The sequence below is a fragment of the Cygnus olor genome, chromosome 6 (assembly GCF_009769625.2).
Source record: "Cygnus olor isolate bCygOlo1 chromosome 6, bCygOlo1.pri.v2, whole genome shotgun sequence".
Classification (NCBI taxonomy): Eukaryota; Metazoa; Chordata; class Aves; order Anseriformes; family Anatidae; genus Cygnus; species Cygnus olor.
The window spans coordinates 17,795,089-17,812,062 of NC_049174.1; the positions used below are offsets into that span (position 1 = coordinate 17,795,089).

Consider the following 16,974-nt stretch of genomic DNA (forward strand, 5'->3'; position numbering starts at 1 on the left):
TTTTGCACTGCTTGATAGAAGGAGCCAAGCAATCCACAAACAGTCATAGGAAAGTTCTATTTACCTTTGTTCCCAGTTACACGATGAATTTTGATCACCCTAGAACAAATTTTCTGCTTGGTTCTGATCACTGTCCAGGTTGAACTAAACTACTGGTCAAAGGCATTTAATTGTGGCTAATAAACGTTATTCTCTTACTTAATTAGAGCATGCTTAGCATCACCTAATTAAAAGGGAGAACTTCCAGCTTCCTAATTTTGTAAAGGCAGTCTTGTGTTTTCTTCCAAACTTTTTTAATAGCAGTAGGATCAAAGCACTTTAACAAAATGTCTGCAGTATCAGCCTTTGCTTCTCACAGCATCTGTCTTCTAATAACCTAAATGCATTTAAGTTATCTACATATACAGCAACATACTATGTGCTCTTACGTACTAACTTGGTGGGGGGCTTTGAACATTAAATAATAGATCTGATCTTTCAAATATAGAGTGAACTTTGGAAGAAGGTAAGTAGGTTTACGAGCTGCCTTGTCCTGCTGTTACTTGAATCGAGGGAACTATCTAGTGTGACCTGTAAGTATACTGTCCTTCAGGAACTGGAGAAACTCGCTCATGGCTCTTAGATTGGTGTGAGATGGAGGTAAGGCCTTTGTTTTAGTCTGAGCTTAAATACCAAATGGTGTTCACGTAGCCTAACTTGAACCTAGCATAAGAGGCTACTTCTCCCGTATCTTCTTTGGAGAGAACAGTCATCTCTGCGAAAGGATTAAATGTTACTCTGAAAATACGGAAAGCAACCTTTTATTTAACTGCAGGTTTGAGTGTAAAATGTGTAGTGTCTTTCAGGATTCAGATCTAGCGTGGTATTAGTGCCCTGTGTGACGAGGTCTAGAAGTGCTTCTCTTTGGGGATTTTTGCCCTAGATGTAGGGCAAATAATGATTATGAGAATTATAGCTTAAAGCTCATCTGTGTACTGCTGTCCTTCTGGCAGTAGTTACATCTGCTTACCTGTATTTCTTTCTTCTCCCTGAATCTTAATCTTCTGTTCTTTCAGTGCTGTAGAAATCTCTGCAGGCCTCCAAGGTGGTAGTCTGCATTTGCCAGTATCTTGGACTGGTCTAGGCTGATATGAAGGCTGAATTACACTCCCAGCTCTACCTAATGCCAGATAAAAATGAAATTAGTGGATTTAAATATATATATATATATATATATATATATGCTATTTGGAGCTAACTGGAAATTCCTCTCTAGTTTCTGCTCTCCAATGAAGAATATAATGAACTAACAATTCGGTGAGTTTTTTCTCATCACTTCAGACTTGGGTAATTGTTTTAACTGTACATATAACTCTGCTAGTCTGTTCTACAGTCATTAATGAGAGTTGTGTTGAAGTTGCATTTAATTGATAGCACTCTAATTTCAATGAGAGTGCTTAATTCAGGTTTCAGATTTCTGTATCATTGGGATTTGGCCAAACAAGTAACTTCAAACTTGGTTAAACCTAGCTCTGGATCAGTTAATAATACGTACAAGTTGGTTTGCATATGAAACGGCTCTGTTGAGTTATAATTGTTTGCTTGGTGTAGGGAGTTCTGGCTAGCAGTTGTTCTGGAACCTCAGTAAGAAAGCTGAGTGACCACAATTACTGGACTTATATCCAGTCCTTTCCCTTGTGGTTCACTTTTGTCAACATGTACTGTTTTCTGTATGGTCAGCCTTGTTTGAAAGGCAGCATGTATGTCAGGTGTGAAACCTGTCCATCTTAGTAGTAGCATCTCCCCAAGCTTGACACGTTTTAAATCACTCTTCACTCACTGGTTAACATGGTCCAAAACCAAGCAAAATTGCTGTTAAGTTGTGCTAACTTTGGAAGAATTGGATGTCAGTGTTACAGATAAAGACTAATCCAGCTCTTTCAAAACATGGAGACAAACCTTCAGGCAGGGAGGGTTATCCTCCTTATAGACCATAAGAGGCTTAGCCAATGAAGAATGGGTGGGTTTTTCCACATCCTAGGGCACATGGACTCCCTTTATTCCTCCAGTTCCCTGTTCTTGAAAAACAGCTTGGTTTCACTGGTTACTGGATCACTGCAACAGCTCAGTTAGTTTGGGTGGTCTTCCAAAAAGTTGGTGTGTTCCTAAAATCTTCACAAAAGAGACAACTATAAAAAACATGTCTATGCATTAAAAAAAAAAACCAAAACTCTGCAGTGATTGGGCAGCAGTGAGCTATCTAAAAGGACTTGACCTTCTCCAGAAAAGCTTACATCAAGAAACATCTCTCATAGGTCAGAGAAACCAGATATAAAGTCCCTTGAGGCAACAGGAGGCTTCACTTTTCCTGAAACCTTTGTTGTGCTTTCAATTTGGAAAGATTCATATTCTCCAAACTAAGGATTCTTCATGGATGGAGCTAGCTGCAGCAGAGGTCTCCACTGTCTCTTAACTTCTGCTTGCTGTTCCAGTAGATCCAATATCATTCCACCTTTGAAAGTGATGTCCACAAGTATTATCCTGATGTGTGGTGAAAGAAATGTTTATATTAACCAGTTATGTTGTTATGTTTTTGCTGCAGGCAAGTGATTCATGCTTCCAGACCTGCTTCTTTCTTTGTTTTTTCCCCGCTTGTACTCTGTATATGTTTTCTGCAGCAGTTTCAGACTAAAGGCAAAGAACTTGCAGTTGAGCCTTCTGCTCAGACTCAGGATGGATACCACGTAAAGGTAGATCTGCAACCGAATACCTGTTTCAGATACAGCTCTTAGTTGCTCTGTGCAAGAAGTTTAGAACTGTGCATAGAAATAAGATTTCTGTTCCTCTCTGCAGTATCTCTCGTTTGAGCCCTTCACAGCATACTTAGTTAAGAAGAATTCTAATTAAACTGTTTTATCCCACTTTATCTTGAAGGCACTGTACAGCACTTCTGTGAAGTTCTACCAAAGCAATTGACAAGAAATGAAACATACCATGTTGTCTTTTTGCAAGTTCAGGGAAACAGGCAATGGCATTTACATGCTGTAGAATTTGCTTATGCTACTGGAACTAATACTTTATTTTTGAAGATTTTTTTTGTTGTTCATAGTATCAGGTCAAGACTTTGATCAGTCTCAGAAGAAATGATTGATAATTTAAAACTTAATCTGTGCTTCAGAGCACATACCAGCTAAACTGTGCTGATGTCTATGATTAGGATATTTTTGAATTCATCCAAAATGTTTCCGATTCCTTCTGCGTAAAAATTAGGTGAAGCTGCTTACGTTTTACGTTCTTTGTGCTTTGATGCAGTGTTTTCGGTGGAGAGGTAAGTTGGAGGTGTTCAGCAGAGCTGTGGCCTCAGGCACGAGGTAGCTCCTGCCCACGGGGCACCAGAGGGGGGATCCCAAGGACCGTAGCCATGGCGAGGTCTGAGCAGTCCCAAACAGGGATGTGACATGATTCAAGCACTGTGGCTTAGCAGAGCCCCCAGCGCTTTGCAGCCACCCTGCAGCAGCAGGGCCGGAGCTGCACCACAGCTCCTCAGCCAGCGCTTCCACACGAGCCCTCCCTGAGTGGTTTTACCCCGTGTGCAGGAGGGGGCACGGATCTCGTATGGCTTGGCTCCCAGGCCTGTGTTGTGCAAGATGTGGCCGGTGAGGCCTTAAGGCAGCCATTTAAGATCCTCGGCGAGGCAGAGGTGGGTTTTACTGCTCTCAGTACTGGGCAGCAGCGCGATGACCGCCCGGCAGGCAGCGCCTCGCCGCCGGCCCCTCCGGTCACCCATCCACGCGCGGCTCGCGCGGCGCCTGCTTAGCTACGGCGGCGCCGCGGCCACACCCAGCCGCGCGGCGCTTCCGGCCACACAGGCACCCCCCCGGCCCCGACCGCCCCGCCGGCGGCGCCCAATCGGCGGCGCGCGCCGCCCCTCGGCGCCACGTGACCCGCGCTCCTCCGCCGCCCGCGGAGATGTCGGCGGCGCTCTCGCGAGAGGCGACGGAAGCCTGTGGGGGACCCGGCCGTTAACGCGCGCTGCGGGCCCGGTGAGTTTGTAAACAGCGGCCCCGGCGCCGGCCCCGGCACCCCCCTCCCGCCCCGCAGCGGAGCGCCGGGCCCGGCCCGGGGGCAGCGCCGCCGCCGGGCGCCGTGCGGGGGCTGCCTGGGAGGCGGTAACATGGCGGCGCCGCTCCGCTCGGCGGCGGCCCCCTCCCCCACCGCGGCCTGCGGCTCCCGCCGCCCCTAGAGCCGGGCGGGGCCGGCACCGGGGCCGCGGGACCGCAGGTAGGGGCGGGGGCGGCCGCAGCGGGGCCCGGGCCGGCCTTCAGCCCCTGCCCCGGGGCTCCGCGGGAGGGAGGGCCCGGGCCGTGCCGTGCCCGGCGGCGGGGCTGCGGGCGGCCGGGGCGCCCCGCTGCGGGCGAGAGGCGTGGGCCCGCCCGGGGCTGGACGGAGCCGGATCGTGCGGCTCCCGGGGCGCCGCAATAACGGGTCCCGCGGCTGTCATGCGGCTAAGGAAGCGGCGCATCGCGGGCCTCCGAGCGGGGCTGCGGGCACCGGGATGTGGGGTGGCTGCGCGGCGTCTCGGCACGAGGGTTTTATCCCCCCGGTGTGGGGCTGGGGGTGTGTTGTCGTGCTGCTCCTGCGGTTTTGTCCACCTGCAGCCCCGTTCTTGAAGCGGGATCCGTGAGCGTGCTTCCATGTCCCAGCCGCAGGCTCTGTGACGCTTGCTTTTCGTTATGTTACCTTCTCTCGGAAATGATCTTTCTCCTCAAATAAAGGTAGCCGCCCGTTTCTTCATGCTAGAGTGAAAAATTCTAATAGAGCTAGAAATTCTGATTCATTCACTACTTTGCAAATAACTAAGACTGAATTTCCTATTTCACCTTTCAAAGTAGTATCTTTATCCTCATCTTGTTGTATTCTATTCTATTCACAGCTGTGAACGGCCTTTCCCAAGTTCTTGCTGAATGTAAAGCTACATATAGTTGCGATTTTTTTTTATTAAAAAAAAAGGCAAACGTTGCTGAACTTAAGTTTAAGTTACTGCTGTGTCTACATGAGATGGCATTAGATGCTAAATTCAACATTCATTTCAAGGATGAGGAAAACTTTTCGTTGTGGTCCAGGGCTTCTAGTAAGTGTTTTGGATGCATCTTCAACTTCCCATTGAAACATACCTCGCTGCCCATTGATGGAACTCTAGCTGTAGGCGTAATTGACGAGCTATAGTCATGTTAGGCATTCACTTAGATTCTCCAAAGTTGGAAGAATCAAAGTTGGAAACTTGTTATATTAAAAGAACCAACAATTTTGTCATGTTGTCATGAACTGCTTGTTAAAAATGTGCATCAAAAGAAATGTGAAGTAAAAATAATTTCATGTGCATGTGGGGTGAAGCTGCTTTTAAAAAAATCCATTATGAGTTTGTTTTACTACTGATGTGCCATGCTAATATTTAATCAACTAGTTGAGTCTGTGATCTTTTTCACTGTACAGTCATATTCTGTCCTGATTTGAATTCTAGAAATGTGAACATCTTTGGTATATCTTTTTCCAGAATCTTCTTGACTGTGCAACATGTAACATAAGGTGCTTTCTGGTCCTAAATTTAATCACGCATACTTCTGTGAATAATTTTTGTTATCATGCTGCTACTGTGTTTTTGTGACAGCATTGAGTGGCCTGAAATATGCTACTCTTTTGAATTCTATTAATTAAATTTTGGGTGCATCTATTGCCTAACATTCTTCTCTCATCAGCTATTCTTTTTCTCCCCAAACCATTAACTAAACTTACAAATGCGTGTTTACAGCTTCGGAAAGCTTTACTAACATTTGAAGAGTATCTGTTATTTCTAATATGAACATCTTTATGATGTCTTAAAATGATCTTGAAGTAATGTATTACCTATTTTCAGAGGAATAAACGTGATTCAGTAGTACTAACTTTTCTTTGTAATAATGAATAGCCTTCAAATTATCATGTCCTCCTGCATAACTTAACCACGTTTGTTTCAAATCAATAAGGTGCACTCTAAGAAGACATTGAATAGTTAGTGACAGAAATATGAGCCGGTATTTAATAGCTATACAATAGCTCGTATTTCTGCAAGTTGGTGCCATGCTGTTTCCAATTGTATTCTCTGTCAGTTGCAATTTAGCAGGAACTCAACCTGAGAATTTTTCTGTTAGCTTCAGTTCAGATTGGTGTTTGTCTTCAGTTAAGTTATTCCAAGCAATGCAGTGTGTTTCCATTTCTGGGTAAATGCCAATGGTCACTTACTTTGTTGCTTATAGGGGGGAAGATCAGTAAATCTCAATGAGCAACGGGAGTCCTGTAGGGGGATGATCCTAATATTTTAAGGATTTTTTTTCTTTATTGAATTCTAAATTATTGTACTCAATGTTTGTTAGGTTGATGGACACTATTAAAGCATTCACACGTAGGTAATTGAGCTGATGAAAGTAAGTCCTAATATCTCACTAAGCAAATTGCGAAAAGATCAGGGGAATATTAACTCTTTATATTTCTTCTCTGAGGCTCACTGGCTTTTGACTTGTTTATAAGAGCTGCGTTCACATAGCATGAACTTCCACTAATCAAGGCAGTTGATTAATGAAAAATATCCAAGCCAGGAAGTTGACGTTAGTTAGGCCTAGGGACCTTTCTTTCACAGCACAGTCAATGCGCCCTGTCTACCAGAATTGTACCTGCTTATGCAGAAAGCCTGATCCTTTAGCAAAACCAAAGTAACTTCATTGTTTTGTTTCTGTACACGTGACTCTCTGGCCAGTGGACATCTTGTTCTCATTTGAACTTGTTGAGTCAATCGGTCCTCACTTCTCACACGTTTTTCCTCTTACACAGTTGCTGCCTTCTTGTTTATTCTAAGTTAATTTCATACCTTCCTCAGTTTGTCTTAGATGTCAGTTACAAACACATAACTTAGCACATCAGGAAAAAGTGTTCAGCATTAGGCTTTTTTAAAGAAGAATCAGAGCTTCGTGCTGCAGGTTTTGCATTCTTACTTATTGTTCCCTAGAACTCTGAAACTGACCATGTGTTTTCTAGGAAATGGAACAACCACTCTAGTAAGCAGTGAAGTGGCTGTAGTAAAGAAGTTGTTCCTGTTTTCCTCTTTGCCAGTTTTTGGGGCTTACAGCCTCCAAATATTCTGGACTACGACCTATAGTTCTCTTGCAGAATCTACCGAGTCACTTTCTGGTGATTCTGCTTCCTTTATGAGGAGGAAAGTGTTATTCTTCACGTTTTTTTTTTCTCCTTCAGTCTCTTCATTATTCAGTTTTATTTTTTTATGAATGTTAAATTCTGTGGTGGCATTACCAAAATACAGTTGGTAAGAACACTTTTTGAAAGTGGTCTCTAATGGTGAAATATTAATTACTTTTGCTTCATCTTTCTTCTTTTGCATTACAGGAAAGTGAAAAGATAACAAAAAGCTGTTCCAGTCTCTCTGGGTAAGTGGAGTGATGACTTTTTCTTCTAAAATGGAGTTGTTGATTTTATTTACGTTATTTCTTGTAAAAGTATTACTTTCACTTATTCACTTTACATCTTGTAAGTGATGTATTCTACACATAAGCATCTGATTTCTACCGAAAGCAAAACTTGCAAGGTTGACTGCCTCCATAGGAGACTAGAAATGAAGATCAGATATGGAAGGTGATTAAAATTTGTGCTGTACAATGCTGTATTCAAGTATTGCAAGTATAAAAGGTACTGTTTGTTTTGATTTGCATTGACTAGTTTGGCTGCATGAGAAAGCCAGTGCTTTTAATTTTGGAGTGGTTAAATTTGGAAAACAAAAATAGCTATTTCTTTTTCTCATCTAAAGAGGCATCTCTGTCAAAATTCCTGCGTAGAGCCAAACAAGTCACTAAATTTAGTTCTTCAGGTAACCGTTAATGTTGCTCTTGACTGTGACAAATATATTCAGTCCGCTTGACTTTAGTTAAAAGCGAATGTGGAGATGAAAGACTTACGCACTTCAAGTAGAAATCGTAGATTGATAAAGACTTTGAAAATCTTTGACCTTGCCCTTTTATGTTACAATTTTGTTTTATAAGATGAAACTTTTAGAGTACGATCTAAAAAATCTTATGCTATTAACTTAAAGCAATTGCATGCTATGATGAGGTCTACATTAAAGCTTACAGAGGGTTAATAACTCTATACACTAAAAGTTTATGGTGCAGTAAAAAGGGGCACAATCCCAGATCAAATGTAAAGAATAAAAATAAATGTTGAATGTACATGGTTAGTCTTGAGAAAATGCAAGCATCTGTAGAAAAATACATCACTGATGGTCTAACTTAAGCCCTCTGTGATGTACAGACATAGGAGGGACTTAATGCTGACAGAGACTTAATGCTAACAGACTACCATCGTTCTGATTTGTGTCCAAAATCTAATACATTTTTTTAAGTCCCACTTGCTCATTGTGTTTTCTAACCAGAATGTATAGATGTCTGTTAGTGGTCAGCCTAGCTGCAAAACTTGGGTTTGCAACACATGTAAGCTGGCAGACTCAGGTTGTCCTCTATGGACTGTCCAGTTCAGGTGTGCGTGTGGCGGGGTGACACTCGTGAGAATGTCCGCTCTTTCTTGCTTGTGGGCCAGCAGAGGAATGCTGAAATAGAAAAATTCTAAGGGTTTTTGGTGCTTTTGTTTGTTTGTTTGTTTTGTTTTTCCTTCCAGATTTTGTTTGTTTATAGTTGTCTGTCTTCTCAGCAGATCCCATCCTTTTATATTCAGTTCAGGTTGTTTTCTTCTGTGCTGTTTGTGTCAACTCTGAAATTGCAGGAGGGCAGTTTATTGCTACAGGGTTTAGAATAAGAAATTACGGGGTAAGGCTGCATAGTCCAGGAACAAGTTAAGGCATAAAGGTCTTTTGGCGTATAGCATGCTTGATGCTGATAAAGTGTTCAGAGGCTTTAGGAGCAAGTCTGACAAGTATTTATAGGTATGTGTGAATTATTTTTCTCAGCAAATTTGGAGATGTTTTTACAGGAATTATTAATATACATGTATACATTTTAAACAGCTATTTAAATGTTTAATAGAAAAAATTTGAAATGAGGTGTCAGTTGGGTTTTCCATGCTTCTGACATGTAGGGAATTAAGAGAAAACAGAACGTTTAGCAGTAAAATATGCCAACAAGACACTGGTTAAGTGTACTATTCTCTTCTTTTACAAGTTGTCTACAGGAACATATTTTACAAGCAAGCCTCAGAGGATGCAGTAATAGTTTCCAGAAGGTGTACTTTAGATGTTTAATTGAAGTCTTATAAAAATATACAAATGATCGTTGAAGCTATTTTTGTGGCACACATAGATGAACTATGGTGTGGTGTGTCATAGAAACACCTTTACTTTTTAAATAAGCATGCTGTCTTAAATATTAGTAAAATGTTTGCAAACCTTACTGTTATTATTTCTCTCTGTATTATATGCATTTTAAACATGCATACATACTTACAAGTATATAGTTTACTGTGCTGTTTGCCTTCCAGATAATGAGTGGCAAGGCATATGATATTTTAAAGTACTTTGACTTCAATCTGGTTTTTCTTTGTACTGTAAATATGGAACAAATGAACTCCAAAAATGTTAGATTGCATTCTGATTTTAGTATCAAAATTGATTATACTGCCGAGCTTATTTGATGCTTTTCCTGTTCAGCTCTGATTCTGTTTCTCACTGAGAATTGCACTGAGAACTTACAGGTTTCTTTATGCTACTGAAAGAGTTTAGGATTGGAAGGCTTGTAGAAGAAAGCTGTACTTCAGTGGATTGTAATAATAATTATTTCACTGAAGTATTTGGTTTATCTGAAGAGATAAAGTTAAGGCTGGAGTTTCATTTTTAGATGGAATTGCTTCAAGAGCTATCTTTTTCTTCTGGGTGACAAGGTGTTTGCTTGTTACTTGGTTAACAAATGAAGATCTGTATAGTTTATCTGTGGCGTTTGGATTAGAAGTTCGTGTGGGTTGGGAGGGTAATGCTTTTTTCAAGATGCCATTTATCTGTCCTCTGTATAATAACACATTAGGTAGTGTATGAGAGAAAGAAACTAGATCCTTCCTTAGCCTTCTTTCTCCATGCTGAGCAAACTTAGCTCCCTGCTACTCCTCTTGTATGCAATAGTCCAGCCCTCTAACTATTTTGGTGGGGCCCCAGCTGGTTTCTCTACAATTTGTCATCTGCCGTGTTTTTAAGGGCTCGAAGCTGGACACAGTACTCCAGCTGTAGTATCGTGAGTGCCAAATAAAGGAGAATAATCACTTTCCCTGATCTGCTTGCAATGCTCTTGCTAATTCAGCCCAAGATGCTGTTAGCTTTCAGTGCTGCAAGTGACATGCTGCTGAATCGAGTTCAGTTTGTTGTCCTCCAGGAGTTACAGGTTCTGCCCCAAAGCTGCTTGACAGTCATTTGGCCCTCAGCCTGTAGTGTTGCATGGAATTATTTTGTTCTAGGTGCGAGCTTTGCGTTTGTCTTTGTAATAGGTAAATACAATCCTTACTGATGTGGCTAGACTAATGAATGTGAGCCCTTTGTTTTCCCATCCTGTCAGATCCGGTTTCTATTTAGATTTATAATGTCCAAGGTCTTGTTGGAATGCATGAGTGAACTTCTTTTCTCTTTTATGTGCAAAAAATTTAGTGCTTCAAGAGACTTTTTTTTCCTCAGATGTTAGCTGGAATCCCTTTACAAGGCAGTATCTCACCAAGTTCCTTGTGGTCTGCAGTCAAGTAATATTAGAAAGTTCAGGACGTTAATTTTTCTCCAACTTTTTTACACTAAGTTATCCAGGAGGACAACACTTTGTTTTCTTTTCTTTATAAACAGGATATTCAAAATTCACAAGCTTCACAAACTAAAACATGAAGCCAGGTAACTACTTCATATGCAAATGCATGCTTTGGTAATATTTGTTTAAAAGAGAAAATGGACAGACAGGAAAAATTCATCTTTATAGATTGTGACCTAAGAAAAATGCTAACAGTGTGGGTGTAGTAGATTTTTATGGCTGATACTATGCACTTGTCAAAGACGCACAACGAGCTATATTAACAGATATAATGCTCTGTAAGCATTTCTGTTAATCAAAATCTTCATCCTTTGGAATAAAAAAAATCATCTTCAACCATTTCTGATAAGGATGTAACTCTTCTGTTCATCATGTATATCTATATGTGTGTATTGCAGCCATATTTCACTATATGGTGCCCCAGGATCAAGATTTAATAAAGCTAATTCCTTTCAAGACCTAAAGGAGACTGACCCTGCTATTTTTGAACCTGCATTAAAAAAAAATAATCTGCTTTGCATAGCTGAACAATGCAAGTGCTTATGGAATGGCTTATAAGTGCCTGTGGAGTTTGAAATAATGTATGGTAATTAGGGTGGAATCCTAAAGCTTCATTGAGAAGAACCTTAGTTTTTATTCTAAAGTCTTAGTCATGAGTATTAATTTTGCATATGACATTGTTAATATTCTTTAATAGTGATAGTACCAAGTTGATAGTTTTAGCAGTTCACGAAATATTTCACCTCTTTAGAAACTTGAGACAGGTTATGGACTCTCTGCAAAGAACAGCAGAGCAATCTCCATCCCTGATTTGCTTTGGCATCCTGTCTGCAGGACATAAATGTTTCCCTGAGTTGTCAGTGCCAAAGACTCTAAAGTTACTGGCAGCCATTCATCTCTTCTTGGCTTGTGATCTCAGTCTCAGTATCCTCGTTCTGTTGAATGTATATATTTAGAAGTGATGCTGGAATCTCCCCCCCCCCCCCCACCATGTTTTGCTTCTTTGCTGTTTGGTGCCCATGGCCAAGGACACTGGGCTCTCCTTCTCCTTGAAGTAATATCCTTTGCAGTAGTTTTTACCGTACAGTCTTAGAGAAAAGGATCAGGTAATATATGCCCTGCAGATATGAATCTCTGAGGTATTACATCTTAAATGGTTTGCTTAGGCTTATTTGAGCTGTTTTGTGCCTAGTGCTAAATGGTGTATATTCTTAGTATAGTTAGGCAGCTTTCAAAAGCCTTACAACTTTTCATGACTACTCTGTTGGGGAGAGATGGATTTATTCTGCTTATGATCGTTAATCACAAAGACGTCTTTATACATCAAGCCAAGCTGAGGTCAGAACTAACACTGTTAGATCTCCATACAAATACCCATGCTTAGAGATGAACGTGTTTCCTCCAGAGTAAACCTTCAGATGGGTTAAGAGTGCTTGTCATCTCCTGGCTAATTAGATAAATTGGTGCTTTTTTTTCCCCTCCTGTTACTGTTATTTTAAGGTCAACTTAAAATGAGATAACTTTAGTGAATAATTACTCATCACTGTTGGGTTTACTGATGTGACAGTATCATAATTTTATGTGTTTGCTGTACCAGTACTTCATTATTTTTAGTCGTTGATGTCACACTATCTACATATTACTATTATGCTTGTCTAGCACAGCTTGTCCTAATCCCATGCATGTCCCTCTTTCTCCTCCCAAAGTGGACTGATGCTTGCTTGTAGAATGAGAGTGTAACTGAGAAATGCACTCTCCTTTCTCTTCTCCCGCCCTCTCTCCTTCTCCCTAACCCAGAAAACAGAGCCAGTGGATTCATTTTGCTTTGCTGGAACCCAGAAAAGGAAGGGGCTGAGGGAAAGGCTCATGCTACAGTAAGGTCCAGTAACCAGGAAAGTATTAAAAAGCAGTAGAGCCCAGTATGAACTTGAGAGATCTTGCAGCCAAATGATTCAGGAGCAGAGAGCTCAAAATTATGAGATGAGGGACAGTTATACCTCCTGGCCACAGCTTAAAACCACCTTGACCACTTATTCAAAAAAAATTAGTACAATATCATTGATACTTCATAGAATTACAAGGCTTTTTTGTACTGGTATCGTGAAAAATTCAAATAAGTCACCACGTTTGTACCAAGGCATATGGTACAGATGTGTCCTGGTCTTACCAAGGTGGAAGGGGAGAGTGGGACAGCAGATCTGCGTGACTTTTTTTCCTTGCTCTGATATGAGAACAAACAACGTATTTCTTTTCATTCTCTACCTAAAGCTTCCTTGCATAATTTAGAATATTTTACCTAAGTTAGAGCATCTGAACTGAAAAGACTTTCTTTGCTTGTAAAAACTTCTGTGATGCAACAATTTGTTGCAGGCATCCAGCTATGAAATAAATTAATTGGAAAAAATCTGTAGTTCTTAAGTATTTTAATTCTTCTTGGTGGTATCCTTGAAACTTTATTAGTTTAGTTGTTGCCCTCACTGAACTTTACGGCTAATATGAGGGCTGATTTTTTTTTTTTTTTTACTTTTGTATGGGAGTTCACACTTCAAAAATGAGGGGTACTGGAATTTTTTATTAGAAGAATATGAATGAAGTAGTTTGTCCAAAAGAATTAATAGTAGAAGCACCTTTTTCTTTCTGAAAGAGGCAATACTTAATTGGTGGATCTGTTGAGGTAAACAGTTTCTTCAAAAAACTGTTGTATTTCGTTATAACATGTCATTTATCATTACAAAATCATGGATTGTTGCATATTTAACAGGCATAGTAATTAATATCTTCTTTCAATTACAGTTCATTGCCATGAAAAGGAGGATATGATAGCTTGCCCTATGAAACAGGTTTATATGTGAAATCTGGCAGGTATGTGTATCAGTATGTGTGGTAAGTATGCAAATCAGCACAAAATATAAGAGTGTTAGTATTTATTACTTCATTCTTAAATGTTTTTAGTCTGTTAGTAATTCAGTTGTATAGCTGTGATGTTACTAAAGTACACATTTTTGTAGTTGTATTTGTAAAAGATGACATAAAGGGCATCTGCTAACTTTGCGTTACAGATTATGAAAAAAACGACAGAATCAATCACTTTCATCTGTTGGCAGTGTATGCTTGAGTACTCAGTATTATCCGCTGCTTTGTTCTTTTTGGGGGAAGGGAATTGGGTAGTGATCACAGTGTATTTTCATTTCAGTAGCAAGCTGTCTTACTGTGTTTTCAGATATGTTCTGCAATTGATCATTTTGCATACAAATACTTGCCTTTCTGACTGAGATGCACATTTTAGACTTACTATGTTTCTATTTGGTTTTGTGTACCTTGCAGAGTTTGGAGTCCAGATGCTACTTATGTCCTGGTTATTTAGATTCTTAGTGCAGCTAGAAGGCAGAAGTTCTAGAATATTAAAATCTTCTGTGGATGTGGCTGTATTGAAAACTTGTTGCGATATTTGTAAAATGTTTTCCACTCTTTTTAATACAGGTAGCACAACGACCTGTGGAATATGAGTGATGACAAACCCTTCTTATGCACTGCCCCTGGATGTGGCCAGGTAATGGTCTGACTTGAACTTATTAACATTGATCAAGTAAAAGTAAAACAGTGAAACGTATTTCAAGGGACTGAAGAAAAGGGGGTTTATGATGATCCGTAGAAAGTATCGTGTTTTCCAGTTTTGCTGAAAAGCAGGTGACAGCAAGAAGTTCTAGCATTTTAATTGTGTTTATTCAGAAAAACGTTATCCATACAAGGAAAAGATAATTAAATTACCCTTTCAGAGCTGAACACAATTTCATTTGTTAACCCTGCCTTATTTGTTTTCATGAATATATATATATATATATATATATACACACACATTTTCATATTCACTAAATGTAATTTGTATTAGGTAAGCTGCATTTTTCAGAATATTTCAATGTTAGTGGGAAGCTCATTGTGAAGTTTGCAGGCATTCTCTGCTGAAGTCTATTAAAAATGTCGATTTTCTTTCACTTCAGAGTAGTTTAATACTTTGATTAATCTTCACATCTATGGTGACTGCAAATATAAAATAACTGTAATTTATGTATGTTTTTGTTTATGGGAGATGCTAGAAGTATACATGCCACAAAATGTGTTTTGAATCCTACAGTGCTTGTAACATATTCTGTTAAATAGCATTAGTAGATATAGCACTGAGTGAGCAGAAAATAAAAAATACTATTAATGAATGCTTTAACAGATGGTTGCTTAAAAGGAAGCGGTCTTAACACTTTCAATTTAGTAACCTGAAAATGAATGAATTTACGTTTATCTGCTGCATGAGATTGACATCCCTGCTGCCTTTATAGAGAACTAATTTCTTAAGCTGGATTTTTTCCATTATATTAGTGCACTTGGATTTATTTGGATTTTGAGTTCAAAATATTTCTATTCTTATTCTGAAAACATAGTTTTTATGATGACTGACAGTGTTAATGTTATATTAATAGAACATTTTGTATTTAAAGCTGGAAAGAACTAAGATTTCTTATGTCTAATATGTTCAGAGACATGTAACAGAAGAGGACTGCCTTCTCCTAAGCAACGTTTGTCCTCATTCTATTTGAATCTCATTTTGATGTAAGCTCTGTCAGAAGTGTTTTGCCAAGTAAATCTCATATAAGAAGCATCATGGGGCTACAGCAAGCCTTGATTGAAGTGAAGGAGGAAGTTTATGTACCGGAGAATGGGCAAAGCTTCTCCAGATGCCAGATCATGCTATAGAATAGAGAGGGAGTCTGGATATGGAGAACCTGTTCCCTCCAGAGGAGTCTATCTATCTCATAGTGCGGACAGATGTATTTGAGGCCTACTATGATAAACAGCAATATTTGTGGCTTATGCCACAAATGTATCTAGACATAAAACATAGGAGCTATGGATAATTGGACATTTAGTCCTCGGCAAGGGGAGTTCTAATAAAAAAAAAAAAAGTGTCTGGCCTGTATTATACTGCCTTTCAGTAATCTTGCGTTTTTAAATCCCCTTTCAGCTCCACATGACATGTCCTTTTTCACAGAAATATTCTGGATAACTGTGCTGTGAGGTCAACTAAGCTTCCCATTTTGTTTTCTGAAAAATTATGTTTGATGGGTATCACACGGGACATATGTGGAGTGACTTGAATGATTGGGGAAAAATCAGAAACATAATTTGGGTCCCAAATGTTCATAAAGGAAAGTAAGAGAATATTTTGTAGATGTGTTCTTGTTAGGAAGCCTGTATCTGGGGAAACCTTTTTTTTTTAGATTATCTCAATTGAAACACTAACTTTACCTACAACTACAGAGACATAGTGAATTTCAGGTTAATAGAAGTAAGAATCTTCAGTACATAGTTTGTCTACCTACTGCTTCTTTCACAGAGTATACCCCAAATTTTGGAGGAAGTATGCAAAACACTGCTGGGATGCGTCTGAAAACTTGAGAGTTCTTAAATTGCTTTTTAAATTGCTAATAAGTTTAGTTCATTCACAGCCTTTCAGTTGTCTGATGTTCTAGTGTTTCCTATTCTGTCTGCCTCTTATGTTATATAGTAAGCTGTTAGGGGCAGGAGCTATACTTTATTTTGGTTTTATGCTATTAAATACAGTAAGTCTGTGTTTGTGATTACAGATAATTCTTTTTATTGTGATAATACAAACAATACAGAATTGAAATAGTGATAATCAATTACTAAACATAGTCAAGATTTGTTAGTATAGCAAATGGCTGTTTGCTAGTGGCTGATGTAGTCTGCAGCACTCTGCAACTTTATCATGGACTTTTGATGAATGCAGGTACTTATACTACCATTTCACTGATTCTGATACTGTTTGGTTACTGTGAACATTATTTGAGTTTTATAATATTTTTTGCCAGGTAATGTTGACCAAGTAACAAGCTATAACTTCCTAAGAGTTGTCTGTTAACAGAGTAAAAACTGTTTTACATGTTGTAAAAATGCCTTTCTGTAGAGTTGTGTTTACTGTGTTCACATTCAAAATTACAACTATTTCTTAAAACTTTCTGCCACAGCGTTTTACCAATGAGGATCATTTGGCTGTCCATAAACATAAACATGAGATGACACTGAAATTTGGTCCGGCTCGTAATGATAGTGTCATTGTGGCTGGTTAGTATATACTTTTATAACTAGTTTATTC

General features: G+C 39.6%; 1 protein-coding gene and 1 long non-coding RNA gene across 2 annotated transcripts in view; both read left to right on the top strand.

Moving 5' to 3' along the window:
* The first annotated feature begins 496 nt into the window (after window positions 1-496).
* LOC121072430 lies at window positions 497-2,169 on the top strand. Its single transcript, XR_005821209.1, has 2 exons — window positions 497-639; window positions 1,056-2,169. It is a non-coding gene; the product is annotated as an uncharacterized LOC121072430 (long non-coding RNA).
* A 12,125-nt stretch (window positions 2,170-14,294) lies between these two features.
* Window positions 14,295-16,974, top strand: part of ATF2 (activating transcription factor 2) — a 41,648-nt gene continuing 38,968 nt past the window's right edge. The window contains 2 exon segments of the mRNA XM_040562025.1: window positions 14,295-14,358; window positions 16,847-16,943. Coding sequence (XP_040417959.1) covers window positions 14,311-14,358; window positions 16,847-16,943 — 145 coding nt within the window. The 5' untranslated portion in view covers window positions 14,295-14,310.